This window comes from Haliotis cracherodii, unplaced genomic scaffold (assembly GCF_022045235.1).
Source record: "Haliotis cracherodii isolate W230 unplaced genomic scaffold, xgHalCrac1.p SCAF_13, whole genome shotgun sequence".
Taxonomy (NCBI): Eukaryota; Metazoa; Mollusca; class Gastropoda; order Lepetellida; family Haliotidae; genus Haliotis; species Haliotis cracherodii.
Genome location: NW_027266268.1, coordinates 14800509 through 14817810, shown reverse-complemented (window position 1 = coordinate 14817810; position 17302 = coordinate 14800509). Strand labels below are relative to the sequence as shown.

General features: G+C 45.7%; 2 protein-coding genes across 2 annotated transcripts; both read left to right on the top strand.

The window, feature by feature from the left end:
• Positions 1 to 3940: 3940 nt before the first annotated feature.
• On the top strand, positions 3941 to 16069 carry LOC139458465 (streptococcal hemagglutinin-like). The gene is made up of 5 exons (XM_071239903.1): positions 3941 to 4202; positions 9971 to 10168; positions 12061 to 14003; positions 14037 to 14723; positions 14807 to 16069. Exons 1-5 carry the CDS (start codon positions 3941 to 3943, stop codon positions 16067 to 16069), a joined length of 4353 nt encoding a protein of 1450 aa, XP_071096004.1.
• LOC139459483 (uncharacterized) lies at positions 16066 to 16777 on the top strand. The gene is made up of 2 exons (XM_071240923.1): positions 16066 to 16073; positions 16120 to 16777. Exons 1-2 carry the CDS (start codon positions 16066 to 16068, stop codon positions 16775 to 16777), a joined length of 666 nt encoding a protein of 221 aa, XP_071097024.1.
• The last annotated feature ends 525 nt before the right edge of the window (positions 16778 to 17302 follow it).

The window sequence follows — 17302 nt, the reverse complement described above, 5'->3', positions numbered from 1 at the left end:
ACATATCCATTTTTCATGATCTATGTACTATGCATGACTGGGTTGTTTTAAGACATGGCATCAAATAATTTGGACTGAGTGCAAAACAAGGGTCATGGAAATCTTGCCCTGCACTCAGAGCGAGTGAGCGAGTTTGGTTTTACGCCGCTTTTAGCAATGTTCCAGCAATATCACGGCGGGGGACACCAGAAATGGGCTTCACACATTGTACCCATGCCGGGAATCAAACCCGGGTCTTCGGCGCGACGAGCGAACGCTTTAACCATTGCCTGTGAAAAGCTCGTAGGAAGTCCTGTTCATTGATTTTGGTTTTAATGTACCACAGTCCAAGTATGCCAAGTGTGCTCTGTGTTTTACTCGTTTTCCCGAGGAAAGGGAGTTAACTGACTATTAAAGTCAAGTTTCCAGTCTTGCCGAACCCTTGTCAATAGTGGCAATTACCAGTGGCTATTCCCTTCTATGTCCCTCCTAATGACCAATCAGATTCCACCTCTCATACCACTTGCATTTGCTTCAAGCAAAATGGCGGCAACCCGTCAAGACGATCTGGCCGATAAACAAGATCTATATTGTAATAAAACGGGTCTTACCTCGCGATGTGCATTAAAGGGCGTCAGCACCTTGATTAAAATTATGAAACGATTTGGACGTTTCTGTTGACGCCAAGTTGACGGTACGAATGCTTTGCAAATACTGCAAGAGACCAAAATCTGCACGGCATGTCGAACCGGATGTCGATTTTGTAACGCGATTTTGATTAGACTATGCACATACTCGTTAGTTCAGCCAAAATAAAACTCAATGATTTCAGTCTAGTTCGGCAAGGGTGGAAGGTGGACTTTTATAGTTAGTAAACACCCTTGCCTCGTGAAGATGTGTTTTACTTTGACCGGGGTCGATTTGTGTGTTTATACGAATATGTTTACACATTGAGCTGGTTGAAGTCCCTGTGTGCCTTAGCAGTATGCAATATAAACGGCATTTTGTTTCTTTTTAGTGTATCAAGGTCAAATTGATATCGTGCAGAATATCCACTTACGACCAACCACGGCCACATGTACGACTAAAGAGAGTTATCTGTTCTTGTGATCACGCTTCATTTGGAGTTATCTCCCATTCTCTAGTACTCGAGACCATATACGCCCGATCCCCTTTCGGATACTCGAGTCCCCGTCACAGCCCTGGTATGCGTGTGTGTTGCTTTCTATGTGCTTGTATGGTGCGTAGGTCTCTTTGCTTGTTTGTTTAACGCCGCACTCAGCAATATTCCAGCTATATGACGTTAACAAGTACTTCATCGAATCTTGACCAGACAATATAAAGTTGAAATTTTATTTTTTGTAAGTTACCTAAATCTGACCGCATTTTACACAGCTTGTCACAGCCACATTTACCTGTTGCGACCACGGCTATGACTCTATTGAATATGATACAAGGCGACTAAATTGGATCGGGCGAACAGGTTCGGTAACTTTTCTTGGTATTGTTTATAATTGCAACAACTTTGGCTGTTGATACTTGATGTACCATTGGCCGATGGCCCACGTCTATGGTGTTTGTTGTTTGACACCAGCTATATGACGGCTGCCAGTCAATAACCGCATCTGGGTGGGGCGGTGGTGTAGCCTAGTGGTTAAAGCGTTCACTTGTCACGCCGAAGACCTGGGTTCGAATCCCCCCATTGGTACAATGTGTGAAGCCCACTTTTGGTATCCCCAGCCTTGATATTGCTGGAATTTTGCAAAAAGTGGCGTAAAACTCACTCGAGACTGGACAGACATCCCAAAACCTTTTACCAGAAAACTGTATTATTGACCATGGGGATCATCAATATCACAAAAGAACTTCAAACTGGGGCCACAAATAGACATCGTACTGATAAGGTTTGGAACAGCAAAAGTAGCAGATGGTCCCTTTTTTGGACGGTGGATCTTTAACGATGGAAAATGAAGGTGAAATGAATTGGTTACACACACCAAACAGTACAAGGCACCTCATTATAGGTGTAGTAAACCTGACCATCCTCTATGCTCGCACTGACAAGTTCTCAGCAGCCATTGAACAAATGAAGTTTGCTAGTTCACGCCAGTGATGACATTTGAAAAACCACGACTTTTATAATGAAAAACATGATTATGATCACTGCTCAGCCTAATTGGCTCAAAATATACTGTAATGCACTCAAATTCTCTTAAATGCATATTTTGGCTCTGTAAGCATCTCTTATATTCCCAGACTGAGGCAGCTGAATTTTGGCAGGTATGGTTCTCTATATGGAAATTCATTTTCATTTCATCATTACGATTTCACTGTGAAAAGTTTATGAGGTACATCGAAACTTTGAGGAGTAAATTTAACTGTTGTGTAATCCAACAATGTTATACACTACTTTCATTCTCGGAGATTTAGAAACATTGTGGGTAGCTGCGGTTTCATATTTGTTCCTACGTTTGTCCTCAGTATTAAAGCAGAAATACATGAATAGCAGTGCTGACAGACACTTTTGTTCAGTGGTTGTCTTCAAACTTTTGACTATATATCCATGCGTACAAGAATAGTCAAGGGTCAATGTATTATTAGTATATCACTGTCAGTTTCGGGGGTCGGGGGTGACCCGACAGAGTGTGCAGAGTTGCGTCCCTTGAAACCTATGATTGTGAGTTCGAATCCCGGTTCGCCCCGCGAATGTTTGTAGATTTGCCAGCACCATACCCGTGCTCATGGGTTTCACCGAAGAGGTAAACGTCTGAGACCTGCATCACTTCGGGCTCTCCTCCCACATAAAGCTGACACGCCGTATTATAACTGGAATACTGTTAAAAGCGGTGTAAAACCCAACTCACTCACTCATATTTCCTGATGACTTTATTATCAATGGTTCTCGGTGATTGTCATTTCCACAGTTGGTTGAATCACTGGTTTCCATTTGCGCATTTAGTAATAATGTGTGCATGGTATCTTAAGAATTGATCTCGAGGGTAAAGTGACCGCCTCCGTGATCTAGTGGCAGAGCGTCCGCCCAGAGAGCGGAAGGCCATGGCCAGTGGTTCGATCCCCGGCCGCGTCATACCAAAAGACGTTAAAAGATGGTACTATCCTGTCTGGCGCTCGGTATTATGGGTCTAAAACAAGGACTGGCCGGCTCGAAGTATGCTGTGTCTAAGTGGGATATTCATGTTAAACTGCGGCATGGTATCTCAGTGGGCTAGCACTATAAAACCGGCATTAGTCCGGACTAGTTTAGTTATAACAGTGATTATTCACGTTGTCATCTACACGAAATTATATTGCCTGGTTGATAAATGACAACACTGTGAGTTAAATGCGATTGACAAGTTAATGTCATATCGTCAATATTTCAGCCATATCGTAACTAGAACAAATTAATGACATTATAAAACCTGTTGACGATGGACAATAAAATAACTAGATATCACAGAGTTTATTTACAACCAGATTTAGAATTGATCTTCGGCAACCAATGCTTGTCGTAAGAAGCGACTAACGGGATGTTACGCTACTTTAACCCCTTTCGAGGAAACAGTCACTAACCATCTAAGTTACGAGTTAAACGCTACTAAAATTATATAATTCAACTATGTACATAATTCAAAATTTACCAATTTGTACATTTCTTTTTTTTTAGAAACATAGTTGTGTGTTAGTTTGGTATTCTACTTTTTAGAGGTTCCGTCTACCCAGTCCAGGGCTGTAATGTATCTAACACGTGTTCTTGTGCATGACAGATTAGCTGATCTCACTGTCCGATAGGTTATCATAATATACAAATACACGATTTGGAGGATTGTGTTATTACCTTACCATATATGGCCATGATGTGACGTAATTGTGAGTTATAAATACTAGTTTTAAGCGACACAAAACATAGCCATAATCAGTGACAGTGAAGGTCTGACGGGGTGAAGAAGACGTCTTGACAATGGGGTCAAGTTCTGTTTGCGCTCGGTATCCTTCTGGCCTGCACTCCAAGCCAGTATGGCTTTCCTACTTTTTCAGGAGGCCTGTGACTAATACTGCCCCAGTAGGTAGCAATGTACCGGTTACGTCTCCCAACCCAGCTCCTGCACCCGCTCCAACACCTGCTCTCGTGAACCCTTTCCTGTCAGGTGGACTTGCACCTGCACCCGCACCTGCACCTGCACCGTCATCAAGTCCCCTGGCGGGAGCACCTTCTCCAACAGGTAGGCATGTTTATTTCTTGAGCTATATTATACAATGCAGTGAAATAGATTTATGAAACTATGCTTGTTCATTCTGTAATTCAAATTGTTCCAGCTTTATTAAATTTTAGTTATCAGCTTCAATTCTCAATATTTCATTCTCAATTTCAATTCCCAATTTTTTGGTTTCCAATTCTCTAAGCCGAATATCTTTTTCCACAGCCCATTTTTCTCTTTCAAATTCTAATCTCTTTGAAGCCAAAACATCTGTTTTTTCTTCAATCAAAGCCAAAGCATCAGCTGCCAAAATGTCTTTGTCAACCAGGTATGTTGTCAACATTTTCTTGACATCAGCCTTAATCCTACATGACTGGATGTCAAGTTTGTAACATATGGCCACTTCGACCAGTTCAGACTTCTTGAGCACAAAGACTTGTTCCGTTGAAGGTTGGCCTACAAACTCCTCGACACGAAACAAAACACCATAGTGATTGCTGGCTTCACACAATATTAGACAATGAAATGTTTATCCAATGATTTGAAAAATGATTTGTCATGTGTTGAATTTCGAACCCGGACGAGACCCTACTTTCTGTTACGTGTTGATTCCCAAATTGAAACAGCGAGCGAGTGAGTATGGTTTTACGCCGCTTTTAGAAATATTCCAGCAATATCACGGCGGGGGAAACCAGAAATGGGCTTCACACATTGTACCCACGTCAGGAATCGAACCCGGGTCTTCGGCGTGACGAGCGAACGCTTTAACCACTAGGCTACACGACCGGTATAAATTGCGGTATAACAGTGGAAGCAGTGGAAATGACAATGACAAATACAATAATCACCTCGACACAACAGTTGTCCAGCTTCCGAGATATCTTTAGGCTAGGAATCCAGAGATATGGGTTCACTGCACAAAAGCTAGTATTAATGTAATGTCCGATAAACTGTGAGATGGGACAGGGTGGCGCCCGGTCAGTTTATATAGTCTAACTACCTTCCAGCACTTTCTACACAGTGCCAGACCGGTTCCAGTGCCACTTGAACATCACAGAATATTCCATATGTTTCAATTACTATTGACATCCATCCATGCTATTCTGGAAGTTTACAGATAATTCTAGCATCAAAATATAATAACTTCTTTACCACTGTTTACATTAAATAGTACTAAATTCCTATTATCTAACCATTGTCCAATACTATGCAATGAACGTCTACTGAATGTGATCAAAAACAATGTAATACAGTTAACAATAAATTACACTGCCCTATAACACAAATCTGAAGACATTAAATTTTGTTTTACTTTTACCTTTCAAGCTTAGCTTATTTTGTTAAATCTCTGGATTTTCTATTCAGTCAATATTCATTTCCTATTAATGAGAAGGCCATATACCTATTCCTAAGTGGGAATTCCGAGTTAGAACACGTCCCCAAGCTATGCTGGTCATAAGAGGCGGCTGCATTGATAGGGTGGTCAGGCTCGCTGACTTTGTTGATTGAGTACCTGGTATCTTTGCTCATAATATCCATCCCTGGATTGTCTTTTCAGTCAATCTTCATTTCCTATTAATGAGGAGGCCATATACCTATTCCTAAGTGGGAATTCCGAGTTAGAACACGTCCCCAAGCTATGCTGGTCACAAGAGGCGGCTGCATTGATAGGGTGGTCAGGCTCGCTGACTTTGTTGATTGAGTACCTGGTATCTTTGCTCATTATATCCATCCCTGGATTGTCTTTTCAGTCAATCTTCATTTCCTATTAATGAGGAGGCCATATACCTGTAGGCCATGTATACAAAGAAGGTCATGGTACATTTATACATAAGAATATATACTAACGCAAGAAGGTAACTGTGCTTCATATAAAGTTCAGTAATAATATATTCATTCTGAAAGAAATAATGCATCTTTCAAAACATATTAATTTTGGCATCTCCTCGACTCGTGATTCGCCAACTGCACGTGCATGTAACTCCACGGCGCACAATTTGTGGGGTTGCGTGTTTGTTGGGAAAATGATACAGTAACTCGTGATTTCATGATGCTTTAGTTCCCAGAGAACGGGAAGACACAGTTGGTAAAGAAAGTTAGAAACTCGAAGACATGAAAGTTGTGGAACCGAGGCGAGCGGAAAAAACACTTTTGCTGTTTCATTCCTTCTCCACCTTCGGTCTCAAATGGTTGTTTGGATAAATAATATGCACGAAGTTCGCTAAATGCCCTGTGCTGTAATATTGGGATTCCCCTACATTCCGTAGTTTTAAAAGTAGTCCGCTTTGGTGAGCGTGGCTTCATATTTTACATTCATTAGGAAATGAATGCAATAACACGTGACCAATTCAGCTAATCACAATGCAGGAAATACAATGAACACATAGACAATTTAATTATTTTGTAATATACTTGCTTATGTCATCAGTGATCAGAACACTGTTTGTTTAACGCCGCTCACAGCAATATTCCAGCTACATGACGGCCGTCTGTAAATAATCGAGTCTGGACCAGACGATGACACGTATCATCCAAGTCAGCGAGCCTGTCCACCCGATCCCGTTTGTCGCCTCTTAAACATGGGTTGCTGAAGACCAATACTAACCCGGAATCTTCACGTGAATATAAAGTGTTAAAGGCATAAATGCTAAAACGCTTGACGTCAAGATTAAAGGGTCTAAATGATCAGAAAAAACCGCCTCTGTAGGAAGTCGTGCTGAGGAAAGGGTTTCCCCTAAGAACGGGCAAGTAGGTCGTCAGTGTTTACGTATACGTCTTTTCCAGAGTACAGTCTCGTGCAAAACGTATGAACGTCAAATTGTGTCGTTTATTCGCCTATGAACGTCAGTTTCGCGGTCATGGGATCGGCCTCTCGTCCAATGGAAAGGCCGTATATCGTGTAAACTTCACATCAAAAACATATTTATCCAAATCTGTTCAACATTGCCCATCAACATTGCCCTTAACACCTTTTGCAACTGTACAGATTTTGACTGAATGAACGTATGTGCCTATATAATATTCAATAGCAATGTAATAGCAATAAAGTCAGTGATATTGATATCCACCGAGCTCTATAGTCCAAAATAGGACTGGATATTTAATAATGATCTTCACAAAACCGTTGGTCTTGATGTAATGTAAAATGTGAGAGGCACGCTATTGTCCATTTGTATGGTATAAATACCTTCCAAAAAGGTTCCACCCCTTACTGGATTAGTCTATAGCTGTTCTCCGAGATTCCAAATTACACTTGATTCCAAAAGTATGAAAATATGGTAACTTCCACACTACTGCTTACATTCAATGGGAATACTTCCCTGACAACTAATTATTGTTGAAACGCAATGCTATTAACTTCTACTGAATTTTAACAGAACAAAATCAATAACATTGTTTAAGAATAATTTCATGTAACCCTATGACAGGAAGCGTCCAAGCTACGACACCAGCTCCAGCTCCAGCACCAGCTCCAGCAGGAATGCAGCCTCCAAGTAGTTTTGGACAACCAATATATAACAAGTCTCCTCACAGCGACATTAGCACGGACGATCTCTTAAGCATGAGATTTGGCATCAATGCAACAGTTGAGTTTACCAAAAGAGTCGAAGACAAGGGAGAAAGTTTTTGTCAAAGACAATGTCTGGACGAATTGGAATACTGCGCAGTGGCTGTCTATTGTGACTTTACAGCTCCGATAACTACCGCAGCTCCCTGTATTGGCAATCCTTTGGAGTGTGGAACTTTCAGACCCAGTCAAAAAGATACTGGTTCTGAGAGGGGAGTCTGTTTGTTCTATAAACAGAAAACAGGTTCAACAGACATCGATCCAGGCATAACATCAGAGTCAAATTGCAAAGAGGTGGTCTATCGTAAGTAGTTTTATCACTAATTCAGTCAAATCCCCATATCTACCACCGTTTTCAATTGTAGACTATGTGTTTATTTTCATCGTCCGCTTAACCTGCTAACAATCGAGGGGGGGGGGGGGGGGGGGGGGTGTTGGGGGGGAATGGTGTAAATCCTGCTGGGGTCCTGTGCAGGTAGCAGAGGTGCCGTAAGCCCCCATAGTCCCTAGGGCCTAACTTTCACTGACAGAAATAGTTTATGACGTTTACTAACTTAGTCTCTGTCCACACAGACACTAACATGTTAGAAGCCATTACAAACCAATTAGTTAATTTTAGCTAATAAGACTAGTAAGTGGCCTTTTGCAGATTAGTACAATTTACTAAGCGATTACTATCCATCTTTCAAAGAATCTTTTCATAATTTACTATTACTGCAATAGTACATTTGTTAAGCTTGTTGTAAGTCTTACTACACTTTAATAAAGGTTCGTTTCTTGGTCATACCACCCTCCCTGTTGACAGTTGCTGAATACAGTTTGCGAAAACCAAGTAAATAACAGGTCACAATTTAGCGGAAATACGACATGTGACTTTACACTTTTATCGCACTCACCCACTGTTACATAGTACAAAATTAATGTCAAAGGATACTGACGTTTATTACAACAATACACCATACTATCGTAAATGATAAAAATTGACCTTTGTACAGCGTATCAGTGTAAAGCGAATGGAGATGTAAAACAAATGTACTTTCAGTGAATTTAATGAATTAATGAATACAAAATATATCCAATTATCTTTTTATTTGCGGAATCCTTGTTACAAATAGAGGCTACAGCCCATGGTTGCACATCTAAAAGCAAATGGTGTAAATATAGCGACAAAACCCTTTCCATATCCAATAGAAATCTCTGCATAAAGCAGAGTCGATTGTACAAGTCCGACTATATCATGAGCATGTTTTTATGAATCACTATCAAATAGTAATGGTACCAGGAGTTCGCGAAATGGTGAGCGTATTCTGCACCATCGCTGAAAAACATGGGAACATATGGGACACGTCAAAATAGGGAATTGAATCGGACATCATTTCTGTCACTGATGCGTCAAATTTGGAAATGTCCTCCACATGTCGACCTTAAAACCTTTTGAAAGCTTTACTGTATCCTTGATCAAACGACTTCTGAGGAAGAGTCGTATGACGCTCTTTGAAATCTTGGAAGAAAGAGCATGCTCGATTGTATCTCAAGAGTTGCAAAATGTAAAACACCAATGACTGTAGCTGCTGGAATATTGCTCAACATAAAGGAAAGGTTGACTATTGGAAAGTTGAAGTTATACCTCTTGTCATACAGTCTTGTGGAGAGTATTGTGTCACTCTGAATCTTTATGCATGGATCTAAATATGAAACAGATGAGGCAGTCTCAATGGTCTGAGTTGAAGGGAGTTTTTTTCTTTTTTCAAAGAAAAGGATTTCTTCTTCTTTTTTAAAAAAAGGGGATAAGGACAACACATTCACTCTCTGTGTATGTGGATGCAACAAATGTATGACACATCGTACAAGCAATAGACAAAGAAGACCAGTTTCAATTTAAGCAAATGATGCTTGTCCAAGTATAAGACTCATGAAGAGAATGGTACAGCATTGGTTTCTGAAAGTAGTGTCACTTGTTGACTTTTAGCATTTTACCTGTTCTTCTCAACATAATATCTATCCTGAAATGTATCAAGATTGGAGGTGCGTTAGAAACTTTGCATTTGTAAGTGTAAACTTTTTCCATTAACAATATCAGGTAAAAGGATTCATCTGCAACACTATTATCTTTAAATCCAAAGATAACAAACCAAAGGCTGAGGTTTAAACTGTTTTTAATGAATACATAACACTATCAAATAACAGCAGGGTTTCTCGATATGTCTACACATATGTTGTGCAGATCCGATATGCAGGAACTGGACAGCTGGCGTCCCTGATCACTGGGTTCCATCCGGCAGACCTACCGTTCAAGCAGGGGGAACAGTGTCCCGTAGCTACTCTTGTGAAAACGGCTACAAAGAGAACGGTGTACTGAGGGTCACCTGCGATAACTCAGGAGTGAAAACCCCGAGCTCGGGGGCTAGTTGTACAGTCAAAGGTACGTCCTGGTATTATTTGTTATTGTAAAGATGCAATGACAATACTGTTTCTGATAATCGACATCTCATTCTCCTTGTGGTCCATCGGTCCACCAGACATCATCTGTTAACCAGCGTGGCGATCATCAGAGAGTGAAAAATAACTAAGAAATGATAATATTCATTTCGAAAGTTAACATATGGGTTGATACTGAAACCCATTGTGTTCTTATGGTGACACTAGGTGTTAAATTTGCAGACCAATTTCCGTCGAACGTCACTAGGCCCACAACTTTAGCATGGAGATAACATGAACAAAGTGTCATGAAATCATAGCCAGTAGTTTTTTTCTTCAGGTTGGTTACAAGATTTGACCTTAGAGTGACCTATCTGTAAACTTCATTCTCATGTAAGATGCATAACAATGTTTGCAGAAACATATCAGGTATGCACTAACACTATCTGATCAAAAAAAAAGGAAAATTAAATTTAAAAAATTTCCGAAAGTTGACCTTGACCTTGTGACCAATTTACGTCACCGGGTCACCGGGCCTGCAACCTCAGTGTAGAGATGACATATGCTAAGGGGCGGTCGGGTAGCCTAGTGGTTAAGGCGTAAGCTCGTCACGCCGAAGACCCGGGTTCGATTCCCGACATGGGTACAATGTGTGAAGCCCATTTCTGGTGTCCCCCGCCGTGATATTGCTGGAATATTGCTAGAAGCGGCGTAAAACCGTATTCACTCACTCACTTACTCACTCACTCACTCACTCACTCACTCACTCACATAAGCTAAGTTTCGTGAAATTTGAAATAACGGTTTACTCGGAAAGTTGGCAACAAGGTTTTCCAAAGGTTTTAACCTCTGCTTAACGTCAAACGTCACAGGGCTGCAACCTAAGTGTAGAGAAGATGATACGAGGCTTTTATGGCACATAAGTCATTTGAATGAGATTGATCTTGACCTCAACATGAAATGTTTCAAAGGACTCCCCGAGACCTATATGTTTCAAAGATGGTATATTATAGTCATAAACCATGAGTTTCGAGTAATTCTCAGTGGCGGTGGCTGACGAATCATGACGCAGGTTCTTAATGATTTGCTATTTGAATAGGTCTCTTATTATTTGATACTACAAAGTGATATCAAAGGCAGGTATCCAGACTTTTGGGATGCAGCTATAATTACGAAAAGATGGATGGGTATGTATTAAGTATGTCTACACACATTTAAAAATGTTTTTCATATTTTGTTTTAAATAGTACAAATGTTTAGTGTTACAGTTTGGGTATTCCGAACAGTGATATAAGAAATACCAATATCTAGGCATTTGGGTAAATTTTCTCAACACAGAAAGTGAATTATTGACTATCTACTTTTTTAGGTCCACATGTGACCAAAACTACTTTCACGTCTCATCTGAAAAATGTGAATACTGAGGGTTGCAACTGCACAATGTATGCACAGCATCAACCCTTAGTGTTTTCTGGTTAATACTAGCGGTTTCAATATCAACCCCTAGTGTTTCAGTGACACTAACAGTTGCTCATGCCACGCTTAGTGTTCGCATGTTTAAACTAGCGGTTGCAGTTGAAACCCTTACTGTTCACAGTAACACCAAGGTTTATGTGAACACTAGGGATTGTAAAACAGCTGCCGTCTTCTTTGGCGAATACATTGTACTTTGCAATGACCTTACAGTTTCCAATTCCCATATCTTAAGACTTTTTAGTTTCCGATGGAATCCATCGCTGCTTTGGACAAACGCAGCCTTATGCTGGATCTGTAATGAAACGGTGGTGGGTAGGTATACTTGTCATATAATACGAGAACGTCAGAAAAAAAGATGATTGATGAATGTCGACGTTGTGATCTGTGACATTGAAAACATGGGAACTTTTATCATTACAGATGCAGGAAGTACTAACGGTGCAAACACTGGGACGGAGTTGTCAGATTTGAGGATTCCAGTGATGAGCTGGCAAGGTACGGGTTTTCATACACGGAAGCCCGACATTATGACGACGCGAGCAACTCCCACTAGATCGGCCACAAATACAACATCGCCTACTATGAGTTCGACTACACCATCTCAGTCAGAGTCGGCAGCTGGGGAGGGTGGTTCTCAGTCGGAATCTGCAGCTGAGACTCGGCCCGTTAATGAGTCCATGAACCCAATAGTAGTGCCCTCGACATTAGGTGGGTCGCAATCAGCTGGTTGGTCACAGTCGACGGGTGGGTCGCAATCAGCTGGTTGGTCACAGTCGACGAATGGGTCGCAATCAGCTGGCGGGTCACAGTCGACGGGTGGGTCGCAATCAGCTGGTTGGTCACAGTCGACGAATGGGTCGCAATCAGCTGGTTGGTCACAGTCGACGAATGGGTCGCAATCAGCTGGCGGGTCACAGTCGACGGGTGGGTCGCAATCTGCTGGTGGATCACAGTCGACGAATGGGTCGCAATCAGCTGGCGGGTCACAGTCGACGAATGGGTCGCAATCAGCTGGCGGGTCACAGTCGACGGGTGGGTCGCAATCAGCTGGCGGGTCACAGTCGACGGTCGGGTCGCAACCTGCTGGTGGGTCACAGTCGACGAATGGGTCGCAATCTGCTGGTGGGTCACAGTCGACGAATGGGTCGCAAACAGCTGGTGGGTCAAAGTCGACGAATGGGTCGCAATCAGCTGGCGGGTCAAAGTCGACGGATGGGTCGCAATCAGCTGGTGGGTCACAGTCGACGGGTGGGTCGCAATCTGCTGGCGGGTCACAGTCGACGGGTGGGTCGCAATCTGCTGGTGGGTCACAGTCGACGAATGAGTCGCAATCTGCTGGTGGGTCACAGTCGACGAATGGGTCCCAAACAGCTGGTGGGTCAAAGTCGACGGATGGGTCGCAATCAGCTGGCGGGTCACAGTCGACGGGTGGGTCGCAATCAGCTGATGGGTTACAGTCGACGGGTGGGTCGCAATCAGCTGGTTGGTCACAGTCGACGGGTGGGTCGCAATCAGCTGGTTGGTCACAGTCGACGGGTGGGTCGCAATCAGCTGGCGGGTCACAGTCGACGGGTGGGTCGCAATCTGCTGGTGGATCACAGTCGACGAATGGGTCGCAATCAGCTGGCGGGTCACAGTCGACGAATGGGTCGCAATCAGCTGGCGGGTCACAGTCGACGGGTGGGTCGCAATCAGCTGGCGGGTCACAGTCGACGGGTGGGTCGCAATCAGCTGGCGGGTCACAGTCGACGGTCGGGTCGCAACCTACTGGTGGGTCACAGTCGACGAATGGGTCGCAATCTGCTGATGGGTCACAGTCGACGAATGGGTCGCAAACAGCTGGTGGGTCACAGTCGACGAATGGGTCGCAATCAGCTGGCGGGTCAAAGTCGACAGGTGGGTCGCAATCTGCCGGCGGGTCACAGTCGACGGTGGGTCGCAATCTGCTGGTGGGTTACAGTCGACGAATGGGTCGCAATCAGCTGGTGGGTCACAGTCGACGGGTGGGTCGCAATCTGCTGGCGGGTCGCAATCTGCTGGTGGATCACAGTCGACGAATGAGTCGCAATCTGCTGGTGGGTCACAGTCGACGAATGGGTCCCAAACAGCTGGCGGGTCACAGTCGACGGATGGGTCGCAATCAGCTGGTGGGTTACAGTCGACGAATGGGTCGCAAACAGCTGGCGGGTCACAGTCGACGGATGGGTCGCAATCAGCTGGCGGGTCACAGTCGACGAATGGGTCGCAATCAGCCGCTGGGTCACAGTCGACGGGTGGGTCGCAATCTGCTGGCGGGTCACAGTCGACGGGTGTGTCGCAATCTGCTAGTGGGTCACAGTCGACGAATGGGTCGCAATCAGCTGGTGGGTCACAGTTGACGGGTGGGTCGCAATCAGCTGGCGGGTCACAGTCGACGAATGGGTCGCAATCAGCTGGCGGGTCACAGTCGACGGGTGGGTCGCAATCAGCTGGCGGGTCACAGTCGACGGGTGGGTCGCAATCTGCTGGTGGATCACAGTCGACGAATGGGTCGCAATCAGCTGGCGGGTCACAGTCGACGAATGGGTCGCAATCAGCTGGCGGGTCACAGTCGACGGGTGGGTCGCAATCAGCTGGCGGGTCACAGTCGACGGTCGGGTCGCAACCTGCTGGTGGGTCACAGTCGACGAATGGGTCGCAATCTGCTGGTGGGTCACAGTCGACGAATGGGTCGCAAACAGCTGGTGGGTCAAAGTCGACGAATGGGTCGCAATCAGCTGGCGGGTCAAAGTCGACGGATGGGTCGCAATCAGCTGGTGGGTCACAGTCGACGAATGGGTCGCAATCTGCTGGCGGGTCACCATCGACGGGTGGGTCGCAATCTGCTCGCGGGTCACAGTCGACGAATGAGTCGCAATCTGCTGGTGGGTCACAGTCGACGAATGGGTCCCAAACAGCTGGTGGGTCAAAGTCGACGGATGGGTCGCAATCAGCTGGCGGGTCACAGTCGACGGGTGGGTCGCAATCAGCTGATGGGTTACAGTCGACGGGTGGGTCGCAATCAGCTGGTTGGTCACAGTCGACGGGTGGGTCGCAATCAGCTGGTTGGTCACATTCGACGAATGGGTCGCAATTAGCTGGCGGGTCACAGTCGACGGGTGGGTCGCAATCAGCTGGTGGGTCACAGTCGACGGGTGGGTCGCAATCTGCTGGTGGATCACAGTCGACGAATGGGTCGCAATCAGCTGGCGGGTCACAGTCGACGAATGGGTCGCAATCAGCTGGCGGGTCACAGTCGACGGGTGGGTCGCAATCAGCTGGCGGGTCACAGTCGACGGGTGGGTCGCAATCAGCTGGCGGGTCACAGTCGACGGTCGGGTCGCAACCTACTGGTGGGTCACAGTCGACGAATGGGTCGCAATCTGCTGATGGGTCACAGTCGACGAATGGGTCGCAAACAGCTGGTGGGTCACAGTCGACGAATGGGTCGCAATCAGCTGGCGGGTCAAAGTCGACGGATGGGTCGCAATCAACTGGCGGGTCACAGTCGACAGGTGGGTCGCAATCTGCCGGCGGGTCACAGTCGACGGGTGGGTCGCAATCAGCTGGTGGGTTACAGTCGACGAATGGGTCGCAATCAGCTGGTGGGTCACAGTCGACGGGTGGGTTGCAATCAGCTGGCGGGTCGCAATCTGCTGGTGGATCACAGTCGACGAATGAGTCGCAATCTGCTGGTGGGTCACAGTCGACGAATGGGTCCCAAACAGCTGGCGGGTCACAGTCGACGGGTGGGTCGCAATCAGCTGGTGGGTTACAGTCGACGAATGGGTCGCAAACAGCTGGCGGGTCACAGTCGACGGATGGGTCGCAATCAGCTGGCGGGTCACAGTCGACGAATGGGTCGCAATCAGCCGCTGGGTCACAGTCGACGGGTGGGTCGCAATCTGCTGGCGGGTCACAGTCGACGGGTGTGTCGCAATCTGCTGGTGGGTCACAGTCGACGAATGGGTCGCAATCAGCTGGTGGGTCACAGTTGACGGGTGGGTCGCAATCAGCTGGCGGGTCACAGTCGACGGGTGGGTCGCAATCTGCTGGCGGGTCACAGTCGACGGGTGGGTCGCAATCAGCTGGTGGGCTACAGTCGACGAATGGGTCTCAATTAGCTAGTGGGTCACAGTCGACGGGTGGGTCGCAATCTGCTGGTGGGTCACAGTCGACGAATGGGTCGCAATCAGCTGGTGGGTCACAGTCGACGGGTGGTTCGCAATCTGCTGGCGGGTCACAGTCGACGGGTGTGTCGCAATCTGCTGGTGGGTCACAGTCGACGAATGGGTCGCAATCTGCTGGCGGGTCACAGTCGACGGGTGGGTCGCAATCAGCTGGCGGGTCACAGTCGACGGGTGGGTCGCAATCAGCTGGTGGGTCACATTCGGGCGGTGGGCCGCAATGAGCTGGTGGGTCAAGGTCGACGGGTGGGTCACAAATATCGCTTACTACGAGCTCCACTACCTCAAGCACAACAACAACAGCCCCTACTACGAGTTCCACTACATCGAGCACAACTACAACGTCCCCTACTACGAGCTCGACTACATCGAGTACAACTACAACATCGCCTACCACGATCTCCACCACGTCGAGCACAACAACGACATCCCCTAATACGCGTTCCACGACATCGAGCACAACAACAACATCGCTTACGACGTGTTCCACTACATCGAGCACAACTACAAGTTCTACTACATCGAGCACAACTACAACATCGCTTACTACGAGCTCCACCACCTCAAGCACAACAACAACATCCCCTACCACGAGCTCGACTATATCGAGCACAACAACGACATCCCCTACTACGAGTTCCACGACATCGAGCACAACAACAACATCGCCTACTACGAGTTCCACTACATCGAGCACAACTACAACATCGCCTACTACGAGCTCCACCACGTCGAGCACAACAACGACATCCCCTACTACGAGTTCCACCACGTCGAGCACAACAACAACATCCCCTACCACGAGTTCTACTACACCGAGCACAACAACAAAAAAGACGAATGGTAAGGCAGTTGCGGGATCAAAGGTGCAGGGTGAGATGCAGTCAAGTAATGCGTCTGATGGAAACGGAAAGAAAAACGGAAAGGGTTAGAGCATAAGGATCCGATGCCTGGTCAATAAAATGGTTAGAATGCAAGAAAATTCGTTCCGTTTTTTTATACCCTTTCCATTTTCAATGATATTGTTTGTTTATGCTATACCACGGCGAAATCACGCACAGCCGTCACGGTAACAATCAGTCATTCACATAACCCATATCAATGTACTTCACTCACGTCACGCACAGCCGTCGCGGTAACAATCAGTCATTCACACAACCCATCTCAATGTACTACACTCACGTCACGCACAGCCGTCACGGTAACAATCAGTCATTCACACAACCCATCTCAATGTACTCAATCACGTCACGCACAGCCGTCGCGGTAACAATCAGTCATTCAAACAACCCATCTCAATGTACTACACTCACGTCACGCACAGCCGTCACGGTAACAATCAGTCATTCACACAACCCATCTCAATGTACTTCACTGACGTCACGCACAGCCATCACGGTAACAATCAGTCATTCACACAACCCATCTCAATGTACTTCACTCACGTCACGCACAGC